Source organism: Canis aureus, chromosome 9 (genome assembly GCF_053574225.1).
Source record: "Canis aureus isolate CA01 chromosome 9, VMU_Caureus_v.1.0, whole genome shotgun sequence".
Classification (NCBI taxonomy): domain Eukaryota; kingdom Metazoa; phylum Chordata; class Mammalia; order Carnivora; family Canidae; genus Canis; species Canis aureus.
Window position 1 is genome coordinate 76,075,209 of NC_135619.1, and position 26,147 is coordinate 76,101,355.

Here is a 26,147-nt window from a genome sequence, read left to right on the forward strand (position 1 = left end):
GCAGACGCTCAACCACTGAGCCACCCAGGAGTCCGTCTTTTTCAGGTTTTAAACTACTAATTCAATTATTTCGGTAGATTAGGCTGTTGAGATGATCTGTTTATCCTGGAGAGCCTGGCAGGTTGTGGCCTCAGGGCACTGTGACATGTCAGTACATATGGTTGCGGTGTGTCCAAGCCCTGCACCTGTCTGTAGCCTCGCCCCGGGAGACCTGTATGATCTTCCTCCTTCCCTTCCTGATGCTCGTGATTTTGTTCTCTCTCCTTTTTTTCTCTGTTGGACTAGAGCTCTTATCACTTTTATTGCTCATCCCAAAGAACGAGTTTTTTAATACTTTATATTTTATTTCTTTTTTTTAAAAAGATTTTATTTATTTATTCATGAGAGACACAGAGAGAGAGGCAGAGACACAGGCAGAGGGAGAAGCAGGCTCCACGCAGGGAGCCCGACGCGGGACTCAATCCTGGGTCTCCAGGATCACGCCCTGGGCTGAAGGCGACGCTAAACCGCTGAGCCACCTGGGCTGCCCGTTTTTTATTTCTTTGTTGTTTTTCTGTCTTCAGTTTCATGGTTTCTGCTTTTGTCTTGGTGACTCCCTCGCTCCACTGACCCTGGGTTCGGTTTGCTGTGCTCCTGACGTCTCGAGGTAAAGCTCGGGCTGTGCACTTGAGGCCTTTCCTACTTTCTGGCGTGAGCGTGCACAGTAACAGCTTTGGCTGCCTCCCCCGGGCTCAATTCGTATCTGCTTGATTGGCACAAGGTATTTCTGGATCCTTTGAGCCTTCCTCCTGGGCCTGTGTGCCACTCACTGTCCGAGTGGTTGGCATTCCGGCCATCTGTCTACTATTGATTCCTTTTTGTTTGTTTTCAATGGGCTCCACACCCAGCGTGGGGCTTGAACTCATGACCCCGAGATCAGGAGTCACCTGCTTTACCGCCGAGCCCCCAGGTGCCCTCCAGTATTGATTTCTGGTCGAGACCATGATTGCAGTTGTTCGAAGCTGGTGCTCCTCTGGGGCTGAGATGCGGCCCGCACTGACGGACGCTCGCCCCCATGCCCCACCTCCTTCTCCCTGCTCTTTCCTTTGCAATTTGTTTCCTGCCAAGTCGGGGTGGCCTGATGGGCAGAGCGAGCTGGGCCTCCCCTCAGTGCCCACGTGTCAGGGGCTGTCAGGGACACGTCCCGAGTCAGGTGCCCCGCTGCCTGGGGAAGCCCTCGTGTCCATCTCCTGGCTCCCCTGGGCTCAGTCCAGCGCACTTGCTGTCACCATCATCCTCCGAGTGGCCCTGAGTGCTGCATTGTGACCGGCTGGCCGCGGGCCCAGGATGGGAGTGGGTGGTTTGTGCCGGTCTTCGTTTATAAAGGTGACTGAGTGACGGTGCAGAGAGTTGTTCACCGTCCCCTGTCCATAAGGCCATGGGGAGGCACCAGGGAGAGTCCCAACCCGAGTCTGTCCTGGGGTTTCCACGGGCAAGGCACAGCATAGGGCAAACAGCTTAGGGTTGGCTGGTTGGGATCATTCCGGTGGACCTTGAGGTCCCAAGGGCTGTCCCTACTTGTCTGCTACCTGGGCCTGGGTGTGTAGGGCAGGGGGATATTAGGTTGGTGTTGAGGGTTGGATAATGAGGGTTTCAGACTATGGGCTCTGGATCCAGGGGAGATGTAAACAGTCCTGGCTGCCGGTTGGCCCTATAAATAATGGAGGTCAAATAGACAAATACAGAATCTAATAAAACACATTCATCGTCATGCCCCGAATGGCAGTGGGGTCTCTGTGCCGTGCCCAGGATGGTGGTGGGGTCTCCATAGAAAGCGTAGGATGGTGCCGGGTGTCTCTGCTCCATGGGTGGCTGGCAAGTGCTCAGGGAGCCCGTGAAACGTTCCAAGGCCATACGGTTGACCAGACACATCGAGACCTGAGCTCCCTGGCCTCACCCCGTCACTCCCTGCCGCCTGGATGCAGACATGTGAGCTGATAGGCCCGGGCCTTCCTTCTGGTGCGCGTGACCCCATGCCTCCTCTGAGGCAGACAGAGTGGGGAGTCCCTGATGTCAGTGGATGGGCCACCCCCGTCCTGGCCATGTCAGCATCTGTCCTGCTGCTTGGGGTTCAGATGCATACTTTGGGGACTGAGTGACAGCCCAGGTGGGCATGGAGAGTCTGGGTTGCCCAGACAGGACAGGTGAATGGCGACTTGAAGCTGTGCGGGCGTCAGTGCACGTGTGGGTGGTGCGTGGCCCCGGCCCTGTGAGCAGCAGGCTGGCACCGGAGTGGGAAAGCGAGCCGGGCTTCCAGGGGCCGTGTTGCACCCCACACGCCCCGAGCTGCCCCACCTAGGCTCTAGGTGGCTCCTCTGGGGGCTGCCACGGCTCTGCTGCCCCCAGGAAGGAGCCTTCGTGCAGCTGAGGTCCTGTGTGCTGCGTTTGCAAGGCAGGCGCTGCAGCCACAGCGAAGGGGAAGGTGCCCCACGGAGCTCGGGGGACAGTGTGGGCATGTCCCCAGGCCTTCCCCCGGCAGGGCCCACACGCCCCGCCTCCACCCTCCACTCAGAGTGGTGACCCGGCAGTGTGAGGGCCCAGGGGAAGCTCCCCGGGGTGGGAACTCGGGTGCTGGGGGCAGGGGTGTGCACAGGGGCTGAGGGAAGTGGTGGTGGTGTCTCCAGGGGCCCTGCGGGGGGGCAGGGCAGGTGGGGGCCATGGACCTGAGACCCAGGCACCTGTGTGGGGACAGGGTGGAGGTGAGTGGGTTGGGCCTGGGGCGGGGCTGGCAGAGGCCTGTGCTCTGGAAGCTGAGGTGGGGCTCCGAGGCTGGCACCTGGTCCCTCAGGGCATTTAGTCTCTGGGTGCTGCTGGTCCCTGGGGGCTCCTGGTCCCTGGGTGCTCCTGGTCCCTGTGGGGTCCTGGTCCCTGGGTGCTCCTGGTCCCTGGGTGCTCCTGGTCCTTGCGTGCTCCTGGTCCTTGCGTGCTCCTGGTCCCTGGGTGCTCCTGGTCCCTGGGTGCTCCTGGTCCTGGTGCTCTTGGTCCCTGTGGGATCCTGGTCCCTGGGTGCTCCTGGTCCCTGGGTGTTCTTGGTCCTTGGGTGCTCCTGGTCCCTGGGTGCTCTTGGTCCCTGAGTACTCCTGGTCCCTGTGGGGTCCTGGTCTCTGGGTGCTCCTGGTCCCTGGGTGCTCCTGGTCCCAGTGCTCTTGGTCCCTGTGGGATCCTGGTCCCTGGGTGCTCCTGGTCCCTGGGTGCTCCTGGTCCTTGCGTGCTCCTGGTCCCTGGGTGCTCCTGGTCCCTGGGTGCTCCTGGTCCCGGTGCTCTTGGTCCCTGTGGGATCCTGGTCCCTGGGTGCTCCTGGTCCCTGGGTGCTCCTAGTCCCTGGGTGCTACTGGTCCCGGTGCTCTTGGCCCCTGTGGGATCCTGGTCTCTGGGTGTTCCTGGTCCCTGGGTGCTCCTGGTCCCTGGGTGCTCCTGGTCCCTGGGTGCTCCTGGTCCCTCGGTGCTCTTGGTCCTTGGGTGCTCCTGGTCCCTGGGTGCTCTTGGTCCCTGAGTACTCCTGGTCCCTGTGGGGTCCTGGTCCCTGGGTGCTCCTGGTCCCTGAGTACTCCTGGTCCCTGTGGGGTCCTGGTCCCTGGGTGCTCTTGGTCCTTGGGTGTTCCTGGTCCCTGGGTGCTTTTGGTCCCTGAGTACTCCTGGTCCCTGTGGGGTCCTGGTCCCTGGGTGCTCCTGGTCCTTGGGTGCTCCTGGTCCCTGGGTGCTCTTGGTCCCTGAGTACTCCTGGTCCCTGTGGGGTCCTGGTCCCTGGGTGCTCCTGGTCCCTGGGTGCTCTTGGTCCTTGGGTGCTCCTGGTCCCTGGGTGCTCTTGGTCCCTGAGTACTCCTGGTCCCTGTGGGGTCCTGGTCTCTGGGTGCTCCTGGTCCCTGGGTGCTCTTGGTCCTTGGGTGCTCCTGGTCCCTGGGTGCTTTTGGTCCCTGAGTGCTCCTGGTCCCTGTGGGGTCCTGGTCTCTGGGTGCTCCTGGTCCCTGGGTGCTCTTGGTCCTTGGGTGGTCCTGGTTCCTGGGTGCTCCTGGTCCCTGGGTGGTCCTGGTTCCTGGATGCTCCTGGTTTCTGGGTGCTCCTGGTCCCTGGGGGCTCCTCCTCTCAGGGGGCACCTGGTCCTTCGGGATGTTTGGTCCCGAGGGTGCCTGGTCCCTGGGGGCGCCTAGTCTGTGTGCCCTTCTCTTGTTGCCCATAGGCCTGTGTAGAGCTGCCCTCACCGGCGGGAGACCCGCCTCCTGCAGGGTGGCCCTAGTCCTTGCCAGGGGTCCCTGGGAGATGTGATGGCCACATCTGAGGCAGGAGCTCCCGAGGGCGGGGCCTTCCTAGGGCTCCAGGTGTGGGAGGGAGCCGTCCCCGCTAAGCAGGCCTTTGCCCTCTGCAGGTTGTGCAGCCTGACCCTGAAGAAGCTGGTGGTCTTCAAGGAGCTGGAGAAGGAGCTCATCTCGGTGGTGATTGCCGTCAAGATGCAGGTGAGGGTCCCCCTGCCACCGTCCCAGGGGCTGACATGCCGGGCACCCGTGCTGCCTCGGAGTGGGAGTGGGCACAGCTGCGCCACCAGCCTTACCGTGCAAGGAGCCAGGGCGCCCGCCTCTGCTGTTCTCTGGTGGGGCTGGACTGGCCCAGACCCAGGGCGCGGTCCTGCCCCCGTCAAGGGCAGGCAGCCCCGTGTTCAGGAGCATGGAGGGAACGGAGTGTGTGTAGGTCGCCTGCAGACGGGCCTTCCTGGCGCAGAACTGAGGCGCAGGGCCTGCCCGGCCACCCCCGGTGCATGCAGTGGACTGGACGCTGGCCCTTTGCCACCAGCCTCTGACCCAGGCCCGGCCCAGCCCCGCTCCGCTCCCCTCCCTGGTCCTCACAGGTTCCTGCCTTGGCACAAATAGCAGCGTGTCCGGGGGGACCTGACTCACAGCCGCCCCGGCCCCCTGCACGGCCTTTGCCCAGCACCCCGCCACCGTGGGGAGGGCTCCTGCTGGCCGTGTGCTTCCTCGACCTTCTCAGGGCCACCAGATCCAGGTCTGCTCCACCATCAGGAGGTGGCTCCCAGCCCTTGGCCGCTCGTGGGGTGTCGCCTGTGGCCCTGTGCTCAAGGGCCCCCCCACAGGTTTGGGGTCCAGTCGGCAGGCCCCTCCCCCAGTGCCGTGTCATGGGCGCTGGCTGCCCCTGGTGTTGCCCCCACAGCTGAGCCACAGGAGGGGCCGGGCCTCAGGTCCCCAGACCGTCCGCCCCACAGGACAGACGTCCTGCCTCGCCCTCAGTCCCAGGCTCTGGAGCCCACGTTCCCAGACTGCGGGGCTGCCCGGGGCCCCGAGTGCAGGGTCACAGGGCCTGTGGCGGGCCTCCAGGAGCAGCCTGACCTCTGCGCCGGCCTGGGCTCCCCCCCAGGAGAGCTCAGGGAGGCGTGAGCCCCGCCGTTAGTGATCCCGTCGGTCGCCAGCGTCTTTCATGTAAAGACCCAAAGATCCTTTTCCTCACGGAAGAATCTGTCGTAAGTTCTCATCAAAGCCAGGCGTGCAGGCTGCGTGCCGGGGCCACGGGGACCCGCCCCACGGGGACCCAGCGTGCCCGAGGCCACCTGTAGCTCGCACCGGCTCTGGGCCTCCTGGCAGGGAGAGGCCTGGGCCTCCCCGGGCTCTGGGGCAGGTGCAGCTTGGCCGCCCCTGACCTCGCACACGAGCGGCCCACCCGCACTCGGGCCCCATCCTCGGCGGCCCCCGACCCCACCATCTCTGGGACGCAGGCTCGGGGACCCACCTCACCTTTGCCGCCTGCCCGCGGGTCCTCCGAGGCAAGCACTCCACGACGGGACCTGGCGCGGACGAGGTCGGGGGGACGTGGCCAGAGGACCTGGGAGAGCCCAGGACCCCACGCGGGGCGCTGCACGGTGCCACACGGGCTGGGAGCAGCCCACAGCGTGAGGCCCAGGGGAGGCGCCCCATCCCTGTGCCCGGGACCCTGCCGGCCGTTGGCATGGGTCTGCAACCCCCGGCCCCGCATCCCGCTCCGGCCCCGTGGCTCTGCTCCCTCATGTGGGTCAGGCCCGCAGGAGCCCCCCACCCGTGCCCTGGTAGCTGCTCTGAATCTGATGGAGGTTGGTGCCCCCCACGCGAGGGGCCATGTGCTGTCCGGGCACATGGACAGCGTCTGTGAAACAGTCCCATGGGGAGCGTCTTTGACCCGTTGACGGTTATTTTGGTGGAGGATTGGAGGTGGGGAGCTGCACGTTTATCCCGAGTGGCCACCCACGCACCCGGGCTGCTCAGGGCGTCGCCCCTCCTGGGCACCTGCAGGCTCGTCGTGCCACAGCATGTGTGTCATATACGCATCTGAGTGTCCTCAGGCGCGTTTCTAGGGCCTCGTCTCCGGCCCGCGACACAGCAGCCACCCTGTCATCATCACACCTCTGGCCACCTTTGCTCCCCGTGGAGGCAGCTGCCTTCACCCGTCCACGTTCTCAGACACGCTTGGCGTCTTGCACGCCGGTTCTTCCAGGCATTACGGCTCCCCCACCCCAGCCCTGTCCCGTGACCCCCACCCCACTGCTGCATATTTGGTGGTTACATTAAATGTAGCAGTGACCAGTCTTGATCATCCAGGGGAAGGACTTGGAGGGTCACGGGACGAGGACATTTTCAGGCTCTTGACATATCTCCCCAGCGGTGCCTTTGGGGATCCGTGAGCTTCTGCCTCCCACCCCCTGATGTGCGGCTGCACCTGTGAGTTGTAGGGGAGCGGGTTTCCCCGCACGATGCCCCCCTGAGAACCGAAGGTCTTGTTCTGTCCCAGGGCTCCAAGCGGATCCTGCGGTCGCATGAGATTGTGCTGCCCCCCAGTGGACAAGTGGAGACCGACCTGGCGCTGACCTTCTCGCTGCAGGTGGGTCTGGCACGCGGGGCGGGGGCAGCGGGCTCGGGTGTCCCCCTGGGTCCTGCTTTACTCCTGAGGGCTAGAGACGGGGCAGCCTTGTGAGCTCCAGATTTCCCAACCGTCCCGCGCTGAAGGGTGTGGTGAGCCCCAAACTCACTCTCCAGAGACCATTTGGGGGCACCTGGCTGGCTCAGAGCATGTGACACGCGATCCCAGGGTCATGACTTCGAGCCCCACGTTGGGTGTAGAGATGACTTAAATAAACAAATAATCTAAATAAACTTAAAAAAAAAAAAAAAAAGGCCATTTCATTCCAGTGTTTAGAAGATGGGGGGAAATATATGGGACCTCAGTTTTTAGTTCAGACCCCTTGGAAGTACACCGGGCATGCTGGCGATGAACAGGGGCTCAGTGCCCTGGGCACCCCCCTCCCAGCGTGGGCCAGGACTTCCTCCCCGGCCCTCTGAGCCCAGGAGTGTGGGGGGTGGGGGCAGACCAGCCCCCGCTGACCCACGTGGCACGCATCCTGCTCCTCTTGGCACGGTTGTTTTAAGGAGGGTGCTGCTTAGACTCGGCAGGCGTGCTTGCGTCTGTGTGACGCACTTGCTGTAGAGGTGAATACTGAACTCTTTTTTTTTTTTTAATATTCTATGTATTTATTCATGGGAAACACAGAGAGAGGCAGAGATGCAGGCAGAGGGAGAGGCAGGCTCCACGCAGGAGCCTGATGGGGGACTCGATCCCGAATCCCGGGATCACACCCTGAGCCCGAGGCAGACGCTCAGCCGCTGAGCCACCCGGGCGTCCCACGAACACTACTTGTGTCAGCCCACCTCGGACCTGTTCAAAACTGTCTCTCCTTGTGAGTGTGTGAGGCGGGGCTGTGGTTTAGTGAGCTCTGCGACAGCTTTGCCAGCTCCCATCTCCTCCCGCACCGCCTCTCCCTGTCCCGGCCTGGCTGTGCCCGGAGCAGGGGGCACACGACTCCAGCTCTGGTGCCACCACGGGAGCTGCTGGGTTTGGAAGTCTTCTTCCAAGGGATCAGTTTTATCAGAGTGTCGTTTGCAAAACGTGCAGCTCCCTCTGTAAGTGCGGGGCTCGGGGGGGGCTCGACAGCCATGCACAGGGGTGTAGTGTGTGAACTTCGAGAAGTAAATTAGCGAGCCTCCACTTCGTGCACACGAGCCCTGCTCTCGCAGGAGCCCCTGTCGTGCTCTGCGCGGGCCACGTGGACCAGCGCCACTCGTAGGGTCACACCCTCTGCAGTCTGCCTCGTGGGCAGATGTGCTGGCTGACCACGGCCCCCACCGATGACCCGGAGGCCTTGGCCAGCTGCTCACATCTGCCCAGACTGAGGCACACAGTGACGCAGCGAGGAGTGAGCGTCTGGGGCTCGTTGGGGCTGGGCTGGCGAAGCTACTGGCACGGGTGGCAGCCGTCACTCCCCTTCTCTGCAGTACCCTCACTTCTTGAAAAGAGAAGGCAACAAGCTCCAGATCATGCTGCAGCGGAGGAAACGGTACAAAAACCGAACGATCTTGGGCTACAAAACGCTGGCGGCGGGCTCCATCAACATGGCCGAGGTGAGCAGGCCCCTCATCACGCCCTGACCCGATGGCCGGTGTGGCCGGGCTCTGCGATGGTGCCCCCTGGCCCGGCGTGGGTCTGGAGGGTGTCCCCACAGGTGCCTCCGCCCCCGGCTGGTCCCTCCGTGGGCGCTGACCCTGGCCAGGGGGCGGCCTGGGTGGGCAGCACATGCTTGCTGTGGGTCGGGGGTGGTGTGGACGCTCCCTGGTGAGGAGACGGGGACAGCTCATGAAGACGGAACCACCGAGGACCTGGCATCCTGACATGTGGGTGGCGTGGGGCTGGGGAGGAGGAGCCCTGACAGGGCCTTTGGGAGCGTAGGGTGGGCCTGGGCGGAAGGGCGGCCAAGGCCATCGGTGTGCTTTGTGCTTCAGGGGCTTCACCGTCATGGGGCTGGGTTCAGGGCGGTCCAGGGACGCGGAACCACGCTGGTGCTCACTGGGCGCAGGGCAGGGGATATGGAGCCAGGGTGCCCCCCGCGCCTCTCAGCCCTGCTCCCGGGACCCCCAGGCCCACAGCACCTGCCCCAGCCTGCAGGCCTCCTGTTTCCCCTCAGACCCTAACTGCCCCTGGACCAGCATCCCCTCAGGAAGGTGGCACAGGTGTGCAGGGTGCGGGGACGGAGACCGTGGCAGCGTCCCCGTGCCTCCACCTCCACACATGCACGGGCCCAGGGGTGCATCTGGACGCTGGCTCACCTTCCCTGTCTGGCTTCTAAGAGGGGATTACCATCTTAGCGGGTGTCACTAGCTTTCTCAAAAATTTTATTTTCGCGCTCCACTGAAGAGTTGGCACCTGAAATTAAAAACAATCTGGTCCATGAAATCCCAACATCTGCACTTGCTCACATGAGCCCAGAGGCTCCAGCCTGCAGGGGCATCGTCGGTGCGTGGGGGTGCTCAGGGGCACGGGCCGCGGTCCCTGGCCTGCCTGAATCTCTCACGACTGGAATGGCTCCAACGACTCCCCACCTGGGGGGCCGGCCGGGTGGGTGTTGGCTCTGCCACACGAGACGCCCAGCCCGTGCTGGTGGCCGGTCCTCCTTGGTGCCCCACGGACAGAGGTCCCTGGATGCGGATCCCAGGGGTTGGTGGCCCATAGGCACAGCCTCACACACCGTGCTCCTGCCGCAGGCTCTGGACAGGTGGGCTCGGACCCTCCCGTCTTTGACAGCCTTCAGTCCCTCGTGGCTGAGCCTGGCGCCGACCCCCAGAGTCGTGTCCCCCTGTCATCCTCCTGCCCCACGGTCAGGTCTCCCACCTGCCATGTGCCCCTGCTGGGGGCCGGCCCTGTGCCAGGGCACCTTCTAGAGCTGAGGCCTGCCCACAGGTGATGCAGCACCCCTCTGAGGGCGGCCAGGTGCTGAGCCTCTGCAGCAGCATCAAGGAGGCCTCGGTCAAGGTGGCCGAGATCTGGATCTTCTCCCTCTCCAGCCAGCCCATAGACCACGAGGACAGCGCCATGCAGGCGGGGCCCAAGGCCAAGTCCACAGGTGGGTGCCGCTGCTCGTGGCCTCTGCTTAGCTGCTTCTCGCTACCTCCTGGCCCCCATCCTGCTGGGTTTGAGGAGCTGGCGAGCGGCTGAGAGGGCTCACGGGTTTCCCTCTGGGATCCAAGCTCACAGGCAGCCTCGTGCGTGCTCTGGGAGCCTGGGCTGGGGTGTGCGAGCTCAGCCGTAGGCAGCAGGTCATGGGTTGGTTGCAGTGCCTTCCAAGGTCTGGGCACAGGTCCTGGCATGACTGTTGCCACCGTCACGTGGGGGGCCCCTGTCCCCCTGGAGTGTGGGAGGGCACGCAGGGGACCCAGTTGGGCGCGAGATCCAGGCAGAAGCTTCTGGGGTCCATCGGGCACCGTGGGAGTGCAGAAGCGCAGCCCTGCCTCCGCCCTGAAGTCGGCCTGCCGGGGCTGCGCACAGCTCCCTGCGTGCCCGGGGGCCCGTCCTCTGGCCACCGCCTCGTTGCTAGAACACCAGTCGGAACCTCGCGGTACTCCCCCTTCCGTTTGCTCATTCCATAGATAACTACTCCGAGGAGGAGTACGAGAGCTTCTCCTCTGAGCAGGAGGCCAGTGATGATGCCGTACAAGGGCAGGTAACCTGGGGTCTGGCGCGCGGGACCGCGCGGCCAGGTGGGAGATGCCGCCCTCGGGGCTCCCGGCAGCTGCGCAGCCCCCAGCAGACGGCGGGGACCCTCCTGAGCTGCCGGCAGGAGCGGGGCACCCTGGCGGGGAGGTGGGGGCTGGGAGCTCGGCCCCTGAACGCGTGTGGGCGACTCCTCCCGGCCCCGGGGCCCTGCTGTGCGCCTTAGGTGCTCTGGGGGTGCCGTCCGCCGACTTCTGTGGCTTGTCTCCCCAGGACTTGGACGAGGAGGATTTCGATGTGGGGAAGCCTAAGAAGCAGCGGCGATCGATAGTAAGAACGGCGTCCATGACCAGGGTCGGTGGAAACTGGTTTTACTAACACTGGGGAAGGGTGGAGGTGGGGGGCCTGGGGCCCTGGGCCGGGGCGGGCGGGCACTGGGTGTCCCAAGACTAGGTGTCGGGAATGGGGCGGTCGTCCCAGGGCCCCCAGGGCCCGGCTCTGCTGGCTTCCCTGAGGCCCCGCCTCTTAGATGGGGCGCGGAGGCAGGCGGGCTGCGAGGCACTGGCCACGGTCAGTGGGAGCTTCCCTGGGGGGTCCCTGTGCTCGTCCCCGAGGGCAGCTCCATGCGCAGAGCTGGGCAGACTGTCCCACTCCTGCCTGTGCCAGACAAGCCCTGTGCGAGGCCAGGCCCTCCTGTCCAGTCAGCGTCTGGCTCACCGGGCACGGGCCCCCCAGGTTTGGCGGGGCTATCGGGTTTCTCCTCCAGGAGAGCCCCAGGCAGAGGCCTTAGCCCGTCACAGGACGCCCACCACTGGGCTCCTGGCCTGCGCCGTGGGGGGTGGGGGCGTGGGGCACAAGCCCAGCCCCAGGAACCCCTGGCAGAGCTGGGAGGCCGAGGCCTGGTCCCGATACAGCAGGTGGAACGTGGCAGCGCCTGTGGCAGCCTCGGTTCCAGGACCCGACACCTGCGGGGGGGAGCGTAGGACTCCCGTGGGGTCTCATGGACACACACACCCTGCTGAGGGTGGCTGAGGGCAGCTGCCTCCCTCAGGGGTCAGAGCTCAGCCTCGGAGGCCCGGGCGGCACGGGGCGTGGACGGAGCTCGGGCCCTCTGCGGAGCCCTTGCCGCCCCCGCCCACCCCCTGCCCACCCGGAGTCCCGCTGGGGTGAGGGGTGCCTCAGGAAGGGCCGGCCGCCCCCCGAGTCCCCTTGGCTGGCTCTGGGACTGTGCTCCGCCCTGGGCCTGTCCCCAAGCCCAGCACCGGTTGAGGTCAGCGCTGCCGGCTGCCGAGAGCTGGGCTCACGTGCGCCCCGACGCCGTGCCCCCCCCCCCCGCCCGCCGCCGCGACCTCCTGGGGAAGCCGCCCCCCTGGGGTTCTGATTCTGTCCTGCTTGTCTCCAGCAACAAAACTTCAAGCAGAAGGTCGTGGCGTTGCTGCGGAGGTTCAAAGTGTCCGACGAGGTGAGTGACCCCGCCTGGACCCCCAGGCCCGCGGCGACCCTGAGCCCGGGCTGTGGTGGCATCTGGGCGGCGTCCTGGCTCTGCCGCTCCGCCGTGGCCCCGGGCCCCATTGTCCTTGTCTGCCAGAGCAGGCGGGTGGTGGCCGTCCCCAGGTGCCCCGTGGGCTGAGCGGAGCCACCTGCATGTCTCTCAAATCACGACCCCGCCAAGAGACCGGGAGGGAGGCTGGATGTCGTTCGGCGGTGTGACCACAAGTTCCGTGTTTCATGTGGGTTCTCGGTCGATGGCACCGTAGGGCCGCGTTTGGCTCCTGGCAGACAGGCGCCTCTGCGTGCCCATCGCCCCACGCACGGCCTCCGCCGTCGGCACCTGTGTCGGGGGCTCCTGCCCTGAGCTGTTGTCTCCCCTCCCGATTTGCTTTGATGGGTCTGTAGACTTTTTATTTTATTTTTTATTTATTTATTTTTTTTAAGATTTTACTTATTTATTCATGAGAGACACAGAGAGATAGAGAGAGAGAGGCAGAGACACAGGCAGAGGGAGAAGCAGGCTCCCTGCAGGGAGCCCGACGCAGGACTCGATCCCGAGTCCCCAGGATGACGCCCTGGCTGAAGGCGGCGCTAAACCCCGAGCCACCCGGGCTGCCCTGCAGACCTTTTATAACCTGAAGAAAAATGCCTTGGTTTCCTTCGAACACGGGCAGAGGAGAATACTGTGCGGGTTCTGCCCCCCCCGGGAGAGGCGGCGTGTAAGCGTCCGAGTGTCCCCGCCGCATGCGGTTGTGGCGGCCACTCGTCCTCACACTGATGCCCTCGGGCACGGGGCTGTCTCTCGGGAGCAGCAGCAGGTGGGCTGCCCTCCTCAGACGCCCGCGCCACCGTCAGGCCCGTCTGAGCCTCGGTTTCCCCAGCTCGGTCTGCAGGTTGTTCCGTGGGCCCGGCAGATCCCCAGCTGCCTCCTGCACACCAGCCAGTCCTCAAGCTCGCATAGAAAAGCAGGGGACCCGCAGGAAACGCAACAGTCTTGAAAAAGAACGAAGTAGAAAGACCGCCGCTCCCCAGTTCAAGCACTCTCGAGGACGTCCAGTTAGTAAGACCGTAGGGCAGGACGAAACCCCTCTACGTGGCCAGTCACCAGCAGGGACGTCAGCACCGTCCACCGGGGGAGGGGAGGCTCTCCGGCGAACGGTGACGGCACAGCCAGACCTCACACGCCACAGGGTGCAGGCGGGCCCCTGCCTCGCCCCATGTACCAGAATCAGCTCCAAGTGGATCGAAGCCCCAGCGTAAGCGCTTACCTTATGGAGTCTCAGGAGGGTGATGCGGCCCAATCGTGTGGCTTCAATCAGACACCGGAAGCACAGGTGGCCCGAGCGAGAACCAGTGAGCCGGGAACATGAAAACGTAGAAACTTCCGTGCTCTGAACCCTGGCCGGGAAGAGGAAGTGACCGTCGGGCAGAAGGTGTTTGTGCTTGTGGCTCCTGGTGAGGGACCAGCGCCCACACGGCGGGAGGCACGCTCCCAACCCCGTAGAGAGACGACCCCGATGAGAAATCAGTCGTCCCGCTCAGCGGTTGGTCAAAGGCTCTCACTAGACATTTTCTCTGAAAAAGCCTGGATGGCCCCAAGACCCTGAGAAGATACGGGCAAGCTCACGAGACCCAGAAGGGTAGCCGTGACCCCACAGGGCAGGAGGGCGCCGATGGGGGGGCCGGTCAGAGCTCGTGCTGCTGGCCGGAGAAAACTTGGAGGCCGGCCTGGCCGCTCCTCGCAGCGTGAACTGCGCCCGCCCAGCAGTTACAGCAGTCCTGGGCAAGGTCCAAGGTGTCGCTCCAAGACTCAGGGACAAACGGGCACAGGAGCTTCGTCCACGGCCCAAATCCCCCGTCCAGGCAGGGGCAAGGCCTGGGCCACGTTCAGGGCAGCCGGGCGGGCTGTGCGAGGACGGTGCCGGGGCAGACCGCACGTCGCGGTGGGAGGAGCCCTTCACAGAGGGCTGCCCGCTGTGTGACTCCCTTTCTGTGATGTTCTGGAGGCGGCCAGCGCAGGGGGGCGGAAGGCGGTGCAGTGGTTGGGAGGGGACAGCGAGAGGGCTGGGGACGCCCTGCAGAGGGAGGCATTTCGAGTCGTGGTGGCAGTGGTGGCCTGTCCCAGGTGGCGCTCACTGCCCTGCACTGCTACTGTGCGTTTCTCTGTTGAAGCACAAGTCATGAGGGGAAGGATGGCCGTGCCGTGCCCAGTGCCCGGTGACCAGAGGTCCCCAAGGTCACCCCAGCGTCTAGCAGAACTGGGCTGGTGGCACGTGCTGGACAGAGGGTGCTTGGGGGCTCCGTGTGCCCCTCCCGTCTGTCCTGCCAGGGGGACCCCACCAGGGCAGTCCTCACACGTCTGACCTCACTGTAGGTCCTGGATTCAGAGCAGGACCCTGCAGAGCATGTCCCGGAGGCAGAGGAGGATCTGGACCTTTTGTATGACACGCTGGACATGGAGAACCCCAGCGACAGTGGCCCTGACTTGGAGGACGATGACAGTGTCCTCAGCACCCCCAAGCCAAAGCTCAGGTGAGCACACCTGCCGCCTCCGTCTGCCACCCGGCCCCAGGCCCCAGCAGGCAAGCCCTTGGCCATTTGACGCATTGCAGGGGGCCACAGCGGAGTGTGCACTTGGGGACATGGGGTCACAGCGGAGCCTGCTGTGGGGACATGGGCTCTGGCTCAGGGAGGGCAGGGAGGCACGCATCCTAGCAGGCTGCCCAGGTCCGCGGTGTTTGTAGAGGGAGAGATGTAGCAAAGTGACAGGGTCACACCTGCATTCTGGAAAGATGTCTCTGGAATCCACTGGGAGCATGATGACAGGAGACCAGTTAGGAGGCATCGGGGTCGTCCCTGCAAGAGGCCGTGCTGTCCGAGATGGAGGGGCGAGAGCTCCGGCCAGGGACGGTGGTCCGGGTCTTCCCGGGAAGACGGGGTGCTGGGAACCGCAGGGCATCCCTGTCGCACACAGGGAGGAGCGTGCGTGCAGTGCTGGCACCCGTCCCTGAGGAGCAGGGTGTCAGCCTGGCCGCGGCAGGAGAGCGCAGGAGCACATGTGACCCCAGCCCAGGACGAGCGGGAGGCCCCAGTTTTGGGGGAGCCCCTGTGGGGTGGGGGGACGCTTGGCCCACCTATGGTTTCCAAGTGGGGGCCATTTGGAGTCCAGAAGATCCTTGGTGTTCTAGTTCTGTTTTTTATGTGTTTTTTTAAAAGATGTTATTTATTTGAGAGAGAGAGAGAGTGCGCACTCACAAGTAGGGGGAGGGGCAGAGCGAGGGGAAGAAGCCGACTCCCCGCGGAGCGAGATGCCCATGGGGCTCCGTCCCAGGACCCCGGGATCGTGACCTGAGCTGCAGGCAGATTCTTCACCCACTGGGCGACCCAGGCGCCCTTTAACTTTTTGACATAAGTCAGCGAGACGGACGTACACGCGGGAGGTGGGCTTTCTGTGGTTGCTGAGCCTCCAGCCTGACCCGCACCGGTGGTTGGGGCCGCCGCCATGGTGGACAGTGGGTGGTGTCCGGGGGCTGTGCTCTAGCTGTCGGCCACCGGCAGGGCCAGCGAGGCCGTCCAGCCGCCTTCCCCCGAACGGCTGTCGCAGGCCACCTCCCACGTGTGGCCCTTGCTGCTGGCCGCACCTGCAGAGCAGGCTCCTGGCCAGCTGGTGCCCACAGCCCTGCGGGTGAGCGTGGCCGTCTCAGGCCGTGGTCCTTCTGCCCTCACACGTCCCTGAGTGGCCTTGTCAGACCGCACGAGCCCTGCCCACCCTCTCTGTGAGGCTCCGTCCCTCCACCTCTGCCCATTGTCTACTGGGGACGGGGCATCCGGCCAGGCTGGCCTGGGTTCACTGTGTCCGGCCGATGTGCCCCTGTTGCCCTGTTGAGTGTGCTCCCGTGTTCCCGGAGCTGGCCTTGGGTCCCGAGGGTCCCCGACCACATGTCCTCCTGCAGGACCTCTGGGTGGAGCTGCCACCCTGTGCTGCCGCTGCCCTGTGCAGGGCGAGGGCCAGGAGCAGGTGGCTTTCAGGATGCGGGTCCTCTCCAGTGGGCTGGAGCTGAGAGCTGAGAAGGGCTGCTTTTTGCTCGGTGCTCGTGGCCCCCCGGGGCTGCCTCCCCCCAGCTCCGCGTGGCCGCCGGCTCCCACAAGCACTGTGGCCCTGCCTTCGGTGCGGCGAGGCTCCGGAGAGTGACATCTCTCCGTCCCCAACCCAGGCCCTACTTCGAGGGGCTGTCACACTCCAGCTCGCAGACGGAGATCGGGAGCATCCACAGCGTCCGGAGCCACAAGGAGCCTCCGAGTCCGGTGAGCAGACCAGACCCCGCAGCCGCCCTCCCCTGGGACCTCAGGCAAGGGGAGGTCTGCCCGTCTCTCTGGGTCGCTCAGGTGCTGCTGACCCGGGCCCAAAGCTGTCACAGGCTGACCCTGAGCCCGCGGTCTGAGAAAGCCCGACCCATCTTCCCAGGCTGCCCCCAAGCCCAGATCCCCTGCCCCAGGTGAGCCAGCCGCCCACCACCGAACACCTCCTGATTCCCGCCTTGTCCACACAGGCCGACGTGCCCGAGAAGACTCGGGCCCTGGGAGGCAGGCAGCCAAGCGACAGCGTCTCTGACACAGTGACCCACGTGAGCACGAGGGACACCTTTATTTGTTCAAGCACAGAGCACACTTACACGTGCCTTGGGGGACAGGCCTTGACGTGTGGGTCCTTAGCTCACACATCCCAGGATCTGAGCAAGAACCACAATGAGGGCCCCACCAAGGTTCACCCTGACCCCGAGGGGACAGTCAGGGTCCCCCTAGGCTCACCCTCACCCCGGGGGACAGTCAGGGCCTCCCTGGGCTCACCCCCACCCCGGGGGATGGTCAGGGCCTCCCTGGGCTCACCCCCACCCTGAGGGAAGGTCAGGGCCCCCCCTGGGCTCACCCGAGCTCTGGGAGGATGGTGGGCATCCCCCTGCTTTGCTGTCTGGCCCTATGAACACTGATTGGCTCCTGTTGCCCTCGTGGGGACCACAGGGCAGGTTTTGGGGAGATTCGGGGCAGTTTGGTGCTGGGCTCCCGTGGCAGCAAGGCCTGCAGCCCTGTGGTAGGAGGTGGAGTCCGCTCGGTGCCGACAGCTCTGCGGGTGGCAGAACTGCACCTGAACTGCACCACAGCACCTGAACACCCCCAAACCAGGGCTCCTCGGGCAGGGGCTGTGGCCTGGGGAGGGACCTGAGGGCCGCGCACCCCCAGCGGGTCCCCTTCTCTGCCTCTCAGAGCACGCCCGCCCCCGGGGAGCAGCCCGCACAGCCCGAGGAGAGCCCCGAGGTGGAGACCTCCGCTCTGGACGTGTTCACCGAGAAGCTGCCGCCCAGTGGGAGGATCACCAAGACGGAGTCCCTTGTCATCCCATCCACCAGGTGACAGGATGCCCTGGGGAGGCTGTCGGCCAGTGTGGGGGCCATGGCCCCGTCTGAGCAGAAACACCTAGAAGCTCGAAGATTTCTGGGCTCACCCCGGAGGTCCCCCGGGACCCCCACCCCTGTTTGTAGCCAGACGCCAGCAGGCCTTCTAGGGCCGAGGTGTGGCCCCTGCTGTCATCCCACACGTTCCTGGACCTGACGCCGTTCGCTGAGCCCACGGGGTGGCTCCGGGGACCAGTGTGGTCGAGCGCAGCAGGGCCCAGGCGGTGGCGCTGGGTCCGACACGGGCTCTGTGGGGTCAGGCCCCTGCCCCCCATGCGCTCATCCAAGAGGTGGGGGTCTGAGTTGCAGTGACCCAGGCAGCCTCCCAGGGAGGACATCCGCAGGGTCTCTGTCCCGCCCCACTGCGTCTCGCTCGGTCTGGGGTCACCTGAGCCCCTCCCGGGATGTGCTCCCTGGCCAGCTCTTCTTCACCTCCTTTGGGCACCTGGCCGCACTCCCAGGCAGCCTTGTGCCGCCATGCGGGCCACCCCTCCCTGCCACAATGGGCCACGTGCTGCCACTGCAGCCAGGACGTCCGTTCCTGCCCGAGCCCTGTCAGGCTTCTGCAGGGGACCCGGGCCCCGGAGGGACAGTGGAGCTGCTGCGGCTGCGCGCCCTCCCTCTGGGGCTGTGGTTCCAGCAGCCGGCCGTCACGTGCCACACGTGCGTGCCATATGCGCGTGCGCCGAGGGTGGGCATCACCCAGCTCAGCCCTCGGCCCCCCAGAGGTGCCCACGCTGCCTGCCACCTGCCCCACCACCGCGTGTGGGGAGCAGGGAGCCCGAGGGGCTGTCCCAGCCTGTCCTGCGCCTCACAGGTCCGAGGGGAAGCAGGCTGGCCGCCGCGGCCGGAGCACGTCCCTGAAGGAGCGGCAGCCGGCGCGGCCGCAGAACGAGCGGGCCAACAGTCTGGACAATGAGCGCTGCCCGGACACGAGGAGCCAGCTGCAGGTGCGCGCCCCCGGAGAGCGTGTGGGCGGAGGCCGCGGTGGCCCAGGACCAGCCCGGTGCTGGGCCCGGCGCCTCGTGGCTGGGACGGCCCCTCGGCCTTCAGCCCAGTGACCTCTGCCTGACGCAAAGCCGAGTTCCCGAGCCAGCACTCCCGGGCGGCCGCTGGGGTGCGGGGGGTCGGCGGGGCGGGTGAGGGGCTGCGGCAGGCCCCCCTCCAGGGTGGATGGGCCCTGTGTCTGCAGATCCCCAGGAAGACCGTGTACGACCAGCTGAACCACATCCTCATCTCTGATGACCAGCTCCCTGAAAACATCATTCTCGTCAACACCTCCGACTGGCAGGGGCAGGTGGGCAGGGGCCAGGTGTCCCCCCGCAGCGGGGAGGTGGCGGGCATCCTCCGCACTGGCTGGGGAGAGCGGGGAGCGCCGGGCCGCGGGGGCTGGGTGGAGCCCTGAGGCTGCTGCGCCCTCGCTCGCAGTTCCTGTCGGAAGTTCTGCAGAGGCACACGCTCCCCGTGGTGTGCACGTGCTCCGCAGCTGACGTCCAGGCGGCCTTCAGCACCATCGTCTCGAGGATACAGAGATAGTGAGTCCAGCGGCCCATGGCATCTGTCAGGGCCCCTACACCCCGGCCTTGCCTGCGGCTCTGTCCCGGGGGCCCCGATGTGCCCGCCCACAGGCTCCCCACAGCAGGTCTTCTGTCCAGATCTGGGCGGTGGCGGGACTTCTGCAGCGAGGGGGCCTTGCTGGGTGAGGCCCGGCGCCCTCCCAGGGCTCCCGCTGTCTGGGGTGGAGGACCCGGGCGTTGGCGGCCCTCTTGGGGTCGTGAGCGGCTGCAGCAGCTGCTGCCCGAGTGTGGCGCTGGGGGCACAGCGCTCGCCTCGTCCCGGCACAGTGCCCATGGCCGCAGGGCCTGCTCGGGCCGGCGGGGGGTCCTGGCAGCAAGGACGGCTCCCTGACGCACCTGTCCCTCTCTGTCCGCCCTTGGACAGCTGCAACTGCAACTCCCAGCCCCCGACCCCCGTGAAGATCGCCGTGGCGGGAGCTCAGCATTACCTCAGCGCCGTCCTGCGGCTCTTCGTGGAACAGCTGTCCCACAAGACCCCCGACTGGCTGGGCTACATGCGCTTCCTCATCATCCCGCTGGGTGAGGGGCTCGGACAGGACACGCCAGCCTGCGCTCCGTTGTCAGGCTGCCTCGATGCCGCTGTCGGGAACAGCGGGGTGGCTGTGTGTTCCCCAGCCCCGTGGGACACGACCCTTCGTTCGTTGGCTTACGCGATTGGTTCTATTATGAAATTGGTAAACGGCCATCTCTCGGAAGTGCGGAGTCCCGGGGGGCTCACCGGCCCCCAGGCACCGACTGTGGCCTGCAGGACGCACCTGGGCCCCGAGGCGCCCCCGTCCACCAGGAGCGGGGAGGGGCTTGGAGGGGGCGCAGGGCGAGCCTGCCGCCTGACGCGCCTCCCTCGGCTCGCAGGCTCCCACCCCGTGGCCAGGTACCTGGGCTCCGTGGACTACCGCTACAACAACTTTTTCCAAGACCTGGCCTGGAGAGACCTGTTCAACAAGCTGGAGGCCCAGAGTGCCGGTGAGGCCTGAGGACGGCCGGCCGGCCGGGTGGGGCTACCCTGGCATCCGTGCCGCCACGCCTCCCCGAGGAGAAGCAGGGCCTCAGCCGGGTGCTCCCCTCGGGCCACCATGGGCCTCGGAGCCGGCTGGCCAGTGGGCCCAGGCGAGGGCTCCCAGGGATTTGGAGAAGCCTTGCTGCTTGTGCCCGGGACCCCCTGAGGATAGAGGGCATGGGGCCCCCAGCACTGCCGCTGCTCCCGGGCTGGGTACTGGGTGGCCTGGGGGCAGCGTGTGCACCCCACGGACCCTGCCCGGCCTTCTCCTGCAGTGCAGGACACGCCGGACATCGTGTCGAGGATCACACAGTACATCGCAGGCGCCAACTGTGCCCACCAGCTGCCCATCGCAGAGGCCATGCTGACCTACAAGCAGAAGAGGTACCTTCCCGGGCGCTGGGCAGGGCAGGGCGTGGGGGACGGAGGGGGCCCCAGCTCCGTGGCACAGACACAGGCAACACGGCAGCGGCTCAGGACGGCATCAGGGACAGACCTGGCTGGCCGGGGGACGGAGCCCAAGCTGGGCTGGGGGAACGCCCTGAGCAGGCCCGGCAGCCCCAGGTGCTCGTGAATTAGCAGAAGAGGAATTAGAAGGAGCTGGTCAGGTTTCCTCTATCTCGTATGTCGGGATTCCCCGTAATAAAGGTCAAAAGAACAGCTGTCACACGGCCCCGTCCTCGCGGTGACCTGCTCACGCAAGCGCAGGCCCCGGCTCCTTCAACACCTGGGCTTCCCGGCCCGGGGACAAGCTCGCGCCCCGCCGCGGGCAGGACAGCCAAGGCCGGGCAGAGGTCTGGCTGCCAGGCCGGCGCAGGGGGGCGGGTGGCCGAGGGGGGACAGGCCAGCTCTGCAGCAGGTCAGACAAGGCCACGCGTCTCGGTCCCCGCCCGCGGCACGCTCCGAGGCTGTCCCGGGGTGGGAGACGGAGTGCGGTTGAAGCCCCAGCTCCCCGCGCCAGGCTGTCCGGAGCGAGGGCTGTGGCGGCCGATCCCACGCCTGGAGCTGCGTCCTGCTCCTCAGCGCTTAGTAACATGTCTGTGTTTTCTCTTTTGGTGGCTTTCTGAAAAGGAAAAAGAACTTTCATTTTGACTTTACCCTCAGGTACCGCTGTCCGTGGGTCTGCGCCCCTGTCCCCAGGCTGGTCTTTAGGGCTGTTTAGCAGTGCGGGCAGGTGGGGTGCATCACTCTCCCGGCCGCCTGCCTCTCGTGGGCTCAGCAGGGGCGGCGCCCGTCAGGCAGGTCCCCCCCGCCCCAGCCAGGACTTTGCTCCCCGCCCCCGACCCAGGTGGAAGGAGCGCAAAGCGCCGTGGCCTGGACGTCAGAGCGGGCAGGCGGTCCTCCGTCCGTGCCAGTCCAGAGGTTGAGGTGAACAGGTGCCCACGTTAGCCTCTCCGTGAGTGCCTGTGTTTCCAAAGCCCTGGGCACCACCACCTCTTACAGCAGAAGCAGGCGCTTGGGGTCCCCCCACGCGCCTCTGACCACCGATGCCACCCTGGCCGCGTGTGGGCCTTTGTCTCGGCTCGTGGTATTTGCTGACCGATTCACGGGCTAAGCGCCCTAGAAGGACAGCGTGGGTGCTGGTCCTACGTGTGGGGGTGTGTAGGCAGAAGGGTGGGGAGCCCGCCGGATGGCACACACTCACAGCCTGGCTCCGGGCCTCGCGCCCAGGGCTGCGGAGAGGACAGAGCGGCACAGAGGGTTTCCCGGCTTTGCAGCTCAACTGGACGCCCGGCCAGACCGCTAAGACCCCCACGTGCAGTGAAGGGCTTTTCACCCCCAGGGCAGCTTTACCCCTGAAAGCCTGGGTGTTGGGAGCCACAGTCCGGGGCGCCCCCAGAGCTGCCCCTTCAGTCGGGGTCCCCTTTCCCGTCCTGGGTCCTGCCCACTGGGCACCCTGGCTCTTGGGCTTCTCCGTCCAGGGGAGTGCATCCAGGGCAGGGTCCCTGGGCCCCGGGCAGCCTTCTTGCTGGACCCTGGGACAGACAGGGCGGGCGGGAGGGTCTGAGTTCTCTGTTGTCCTGCTAAACAAGCCTCTGTGAGCTAGAGAAAGACCAGCCGAGGTGTGCCCGCCCACTGCTCGAGCTGCCCGGGACCTGCAGAAGCCCGCAGCCTGCTTCGCTGCCTGGCCACGGCCTCTCGTCTCTCCCATGGCTGGCTCCTCGGCCTCAGGCCCGGGCTTCAGGGGGCCCTGGCCCTGCCTCTGCGTCACAGTGGTGACACCGGCACCTGCAGTGGGGGCTCCGGACACGCTGGGTGGAGCCCCATGGACGCCCAGCATGCTGGCCACCCTAGAGCCCAGGACCAGGAGGTCAGCGGGTAGCCTTTGATGTGACAGAAAACAGAGGGGTCAGGAGACCCGGGACAGGGTGGGCAGTGGACATGGCCCTCGGGGCCCCACGGCCTCCTGCCCCCGTGGAGCACCCAGCTCCCGGCGGGACCTCAGACCCACCTGCTGTGTACAACCCAACAGCAGCCTCGGGGCACGACGCCCCCGGTGCCGCTCAGCTCCACGCTCCCAGTGTCCCTGCCCCCACGTGGTCTCCTGAGCCAGACCCAGGGCCCCCTCGGAGCCACGCATTGGAGCCTAGGAGTGCCGGCCTCTGTCTCGCCCAGAACACGCGTGTTCCCTCTGCGTCCCGGGGGCAGGTGGGGGGGTCTCAGTGGCGAGCCGGTGTCACCCCTGTCACGCTGGGCGCGTGTCGAGTGCTGAATGCTGTCTGCATGGCTCAGAGGCTCAGCTTGGCTTCTCAGAGTCCAGCAACGTCCCTGTGTGATGGCGCATCCTGGCGGCCCTCCAGGCCTTCGTCTGTCTCTCTGCGTGCTGCTCATGGGAGGGTCCCGGGACCCCCGGGCTTGGAGCCTCCCGTGCGCTGGGCTGGGGACCCCATGAGGACCTTGCATGCGAAAGCCGGCCCGGGCACAGGGTTCGAATTCTGTGCTATCTGTGGATAAACTCTGTTCCCCTCAGGTCAGAGCCTGGGGATGTGGCCCCGTTCAGTGGGACAGCCCAGATCTGTAGGTTTTTTTATCCAAAGACGCTCTCCAGGTCTTTGGAGGTGTGATGGGCGGTGCCGAGGAGAGGCCATGGGTGGTGCCGCGGGGCAAGGGCAGCACCTCCCGCTGGGACCAGCCTTGGGCTGGGTGTGCGTTCCGGGCTGGCCTCTGCACACACTTCATGGGCGGCGCTGGCCAGGTGCCGGCCTCCGTGCCCACAAGGGCAGGGCCGGGGTTGCTGCTGAGGCTTCTCCCCGAAGGGCCTGTGCCCGGGGGACCGTTCCAGCCAGCACGTGGGCACAGCACAGCCGGTGCATAGCCACCTGCGGAAGATTTGCTCTCCGACGCTGAGCTCTGATGTTTGGGGGCGTGAGACAGAAGAAGCAGAGCTGGGAGGATGGAGGTGCCTCCTCCATACTCTGAGGTCACAGGAGGCCCAGGACTGGCCCTGCCCTGGGGATTTTCCCAGGGCCCGGAGACACTGTGGTGCCCAGGCCCACCCCACCCCGGGGGAGCCACACAGGCCACAGCCTGGGCCCCGAGGTAGAGACCAGTCATTGTACAGCCAGCTGCAGAGGTGAGCTGCAGGACTGGCCCTGGCCTGGACCGCTGCTGCCACGTCCCCCGCTCCCTGACGGCCCTCTGCCCGAGGATGGGTGGTGACCAGTGGCCCCGGGGAGGCCGGGGCCCTGCCCGAAGATGTGCGGCGCCAAGTCCAGACAGAACCTGCACTGCAGCCCAGCCTCCTACAGAGGCACGGCCCCAAAGCCTCGGTCTCCGCGCCAGGCTGCTCTGGGAGGGCACTGTGTCTGAGCGCGGAGTGTGCACCCCATCCCTGAGGCCAGAGCCCCGGGAATTGCCCACCCTGTCTAGTTGCACGGACTTTACCTAGACTGGGAGAAAGCCTCTACACCCTGGCTTTTGGCCGCTCCCAGTTGGTGGAGGAAGGCCAGACTGTCCCCTGGGGGGTCCTGGAGCACACGCGGCAAGCTGTCGTCTTGGGGCTGAGCAGAAGCATGGGCTTGCAGAGTTAGCAGAAGGGCAGTCGGGCCCAGACATCAGGCGCCTGGGATGGAGAAGCAGATCCCCCCAAGAAGCTGGGCTCCTGCAGGGCTGAGAGCTGACCGAGGGGGTCAGAGGCCTGGGCCAGGCACTGCAGGGACGGGCGTGGGCCTGGCAGGGGCGGAGCGGGCCCTGGTGCTGCCTGCCTCGGGCGGGGAGAGGTAACTGTGTGTCTCTTGTTCTCAGCCCTGACGAAGAATCCTCTCAAAAGTTCATCCCGTTCGTAGGGGTGAGTACTTCCTGGGTGGGGCTCCTGCCAAACTGTCTCATACTGCCTGGTTTTGCATCAACTTGATGTGTTCTAGAAGCTCCTTCACCAGTGTGAGCTGAAGACTCCTTAAATCTCCCCCATCTGAAAGCTCGTTGTTTCCTTCCCGCGTTGAGGGCTGGGCCCGAGGACGTCACTGCCCCCAGCTCTGCTCCCCTGCAGGCGAGGGCTCGGTGCTCCATGCTCAGCTCATCCTGGGCACACGGCCCGAGTCAGACTGTGGGCACTCGGCTGTGGGCGGGCACCTGGGCCAGCAGGGTCCCAGGACAGGTCACAGAGGGCTGCTTCTGTCCCGAGGAGCTCCGCACCCCCTCCACCCCGCCAGCCTGCTCAGCAGGGAGTGGGCTTTGTAATTCGGGAGGTTTGCGTGTCTCCCACTGCCGGGATCAGCAGCGGCTCCACGGCCGCAGGTGTTCACAGCCGGGTCCCTCCCTGCGGGGCCTCCAGCCGCGGCACCTGCTGCGGAGCCGTGGGCAGTCTGGCAGAGGGGGCCAGCTGGCAGAGCAGGACGTCCACGCGGCCGTTTACCCTGGCCAGGCGTCAGGGCAGCTAGTGGCCCTCCTGGGAACCAGGTAGCCCGGGGCAGCCCGTCTTGGGGAATCTTCTGTAACGACAGGAGGGTCCTGCCCCATTGGATGCAGAGGCCCCAAACCCTGTCACGTGACTGAGGCTGACAATCACTTAATTAGCCTTAGTTTCACCTAGTCCCCATGCAGGTCAGCCCCCGTGGGGTCTGGAGCAGCAGGCACCTCACTGGGCAGGGGTCCCTCACACCAGTGCCCTGACCCCACCGACATCTGGGCCAGGCCAGCCACGGGCTCATGGTTTGTTGAGGGCTGGAGTGTGGGCCTTGCACCCCGGCCCGGGTGTGCAGGATGACCAGGGAGGGTGCCGCAGCTCCACAGGGTCACCCGCGCGGCCACGGCAGCGGGAAGGTCCTGTGGCACGGACCCCCACGGTTGGGGGTTCAGCTCCGCTCCGACGACAGGAAGAACTGGGACGGTGCTGCAGCGTCCCGAGCTCCCTGGGAGGGTGGGGCGAGCCAGGTGGCCCACGGCGGGAGGACCGCGCCCGGCCTGTGGGGCCCCAGCACTTGGGGGCAGCGCTGGCCAGGGCCACACTGCCAGCCAGCGTCCCGTTGCCTTCCAGGTGGTGAAGGTTGGAATAGTGGAACCGTCCTCAGCCACGTCAGGTAACCCGGTTCTCCCTGCCCTTGGGGGGCCCTGGCAACGCCTCCCCAGCCCCCTGGGCTGCTCTGCGGACAGAGGCCTGCGGAGCTCAGCCCTGCTCAACTCCCTCCCAAAGGTGACTCTGACGACGCGGCCCCCTCGGGCTCCAGCATGCTCTCGTCCACCCCACCGTCCACGTCTCCCGCGGCCAAGGAGGCCTCACCCACCCCGCCTTCCTCCCCGTCAGTGAGCGGGGGCCTGTCCTCCCCCAGGTAAAGGTGGCCGCGCAAGGCAGGTGGCCCACCCCCTCCTGACGCAGCAGGGCCCCGGGTTAGAGGACGCGGAGAGTTCACGGCCGCCGGCCGCACCTCCCCGACACCAGCAAGCCCAGAGCCTGGCCGGAGGGGGCTCAGAACGGCCTTGGGGAAGACACGGGCTTGCTGGGACGAGGTGCCCCCTGGGTGGGGGTGGCATGGGCCCTGCTGGCTTGGGAGACTTGGGAGAGGGCCAGGTCCTGGCCTGGTGTGGCCCCCTCGGCCCCCCGGCCCTGGTGGCACTAGGGACGAAACCACACAGGAGTAAAGC

General features: G+C 65.9%; 1 protein-coding gene across 6 annotated transcripts in view; it reads left to right on the plus strand.

Annotated features, from left to right (window-relative positions):
* The window catches only part of PACS2 (phosphofurin acidic cluster sorting protein 2), a 54,843-nt gene that overhangs the window by 26,184 nt on the left and 2,512 nt on the right, over window positions 1-26,147 (plus strand). For 3 of the 6 annotated variants that reach the window (XM_077910862.1, XM_077910867.1, XM_077910866.1), the window contains 21 exons: window positions 4,403-4,490; window positions 6,805-6,894; window positions 8,343-8,468; window positions 9,802-9,964; window positions 10,488-10,561; window positions 10,825-10,905; window positions 11,954-12,013; window positions 14,417-14,574; window positions 16,257-16,347; window positions 16,593-16,667; window positions 17,305-17,447; window positions 18,310-18,442; window positions 18,685-18,789; window positions 18,921-19,027; window positions 19,434-19,588; window positions 19,922-20,032; window positions 20,342-20,450; window positions 21,138-21,170; window positions 24,312-24,354; window positions 25,543-25,585; window positions 25,699-25,834. In XM_077910862.1, the coding sequence (XP_077766988.1) occupies window positions 4,403-4,490; window positions 6,805-6,894; window positions 8,343-8,468; window positions 9,802-9,964; window positions 10,488-10,561; window positions 10,825-10,905; window positions 11,954-12,013; window positions 14,417-14,574; window positions 16,257-16,347; window positions 16,593-16,667; window positions 17,305-17,447; window positions 18,310-18,442; window positions 18,685-18,789; window positions 18,921-19,027; window positions 19,434-19,588; window positions 19,922-20,032; window positions 20,342-20,450; window positions 21,138-21,170; window positions 24,312-24,354; window positions 25,543-25,585; window positions 25,699-25,834 (2,124 nt within the window). The remainder of the gene's footprint in view (window positions 1-4,402; window positions 4,491-6,804; window positions 6,895-8,342; window positions 8,469-9,801; window positions 9,965-10,487; window positions 10,562-10,824; window positions 10,906-11,953; window positions 12,014-14,416; window positions 14,575-16,256; window positions 16,348-16,592; window positions 16,668-17,304; window positions 17,448-18,309; window positions 18,443-18,684; window positions 18,790-18,920; window positions 19,028-19,433; window positions 19,589-19,921; window positions 20,033-20,341; window positions 20,451-21,137; window positions 21,171-24,311; window positions 24,355-25,542; window positions 25,586-25,698; window positions 25,835-26,147) is intronic. The other 3 variants (XM_077910863.1, XM_077910865.1, XM_077910864.1) reach the window with 3 other exon arrangements.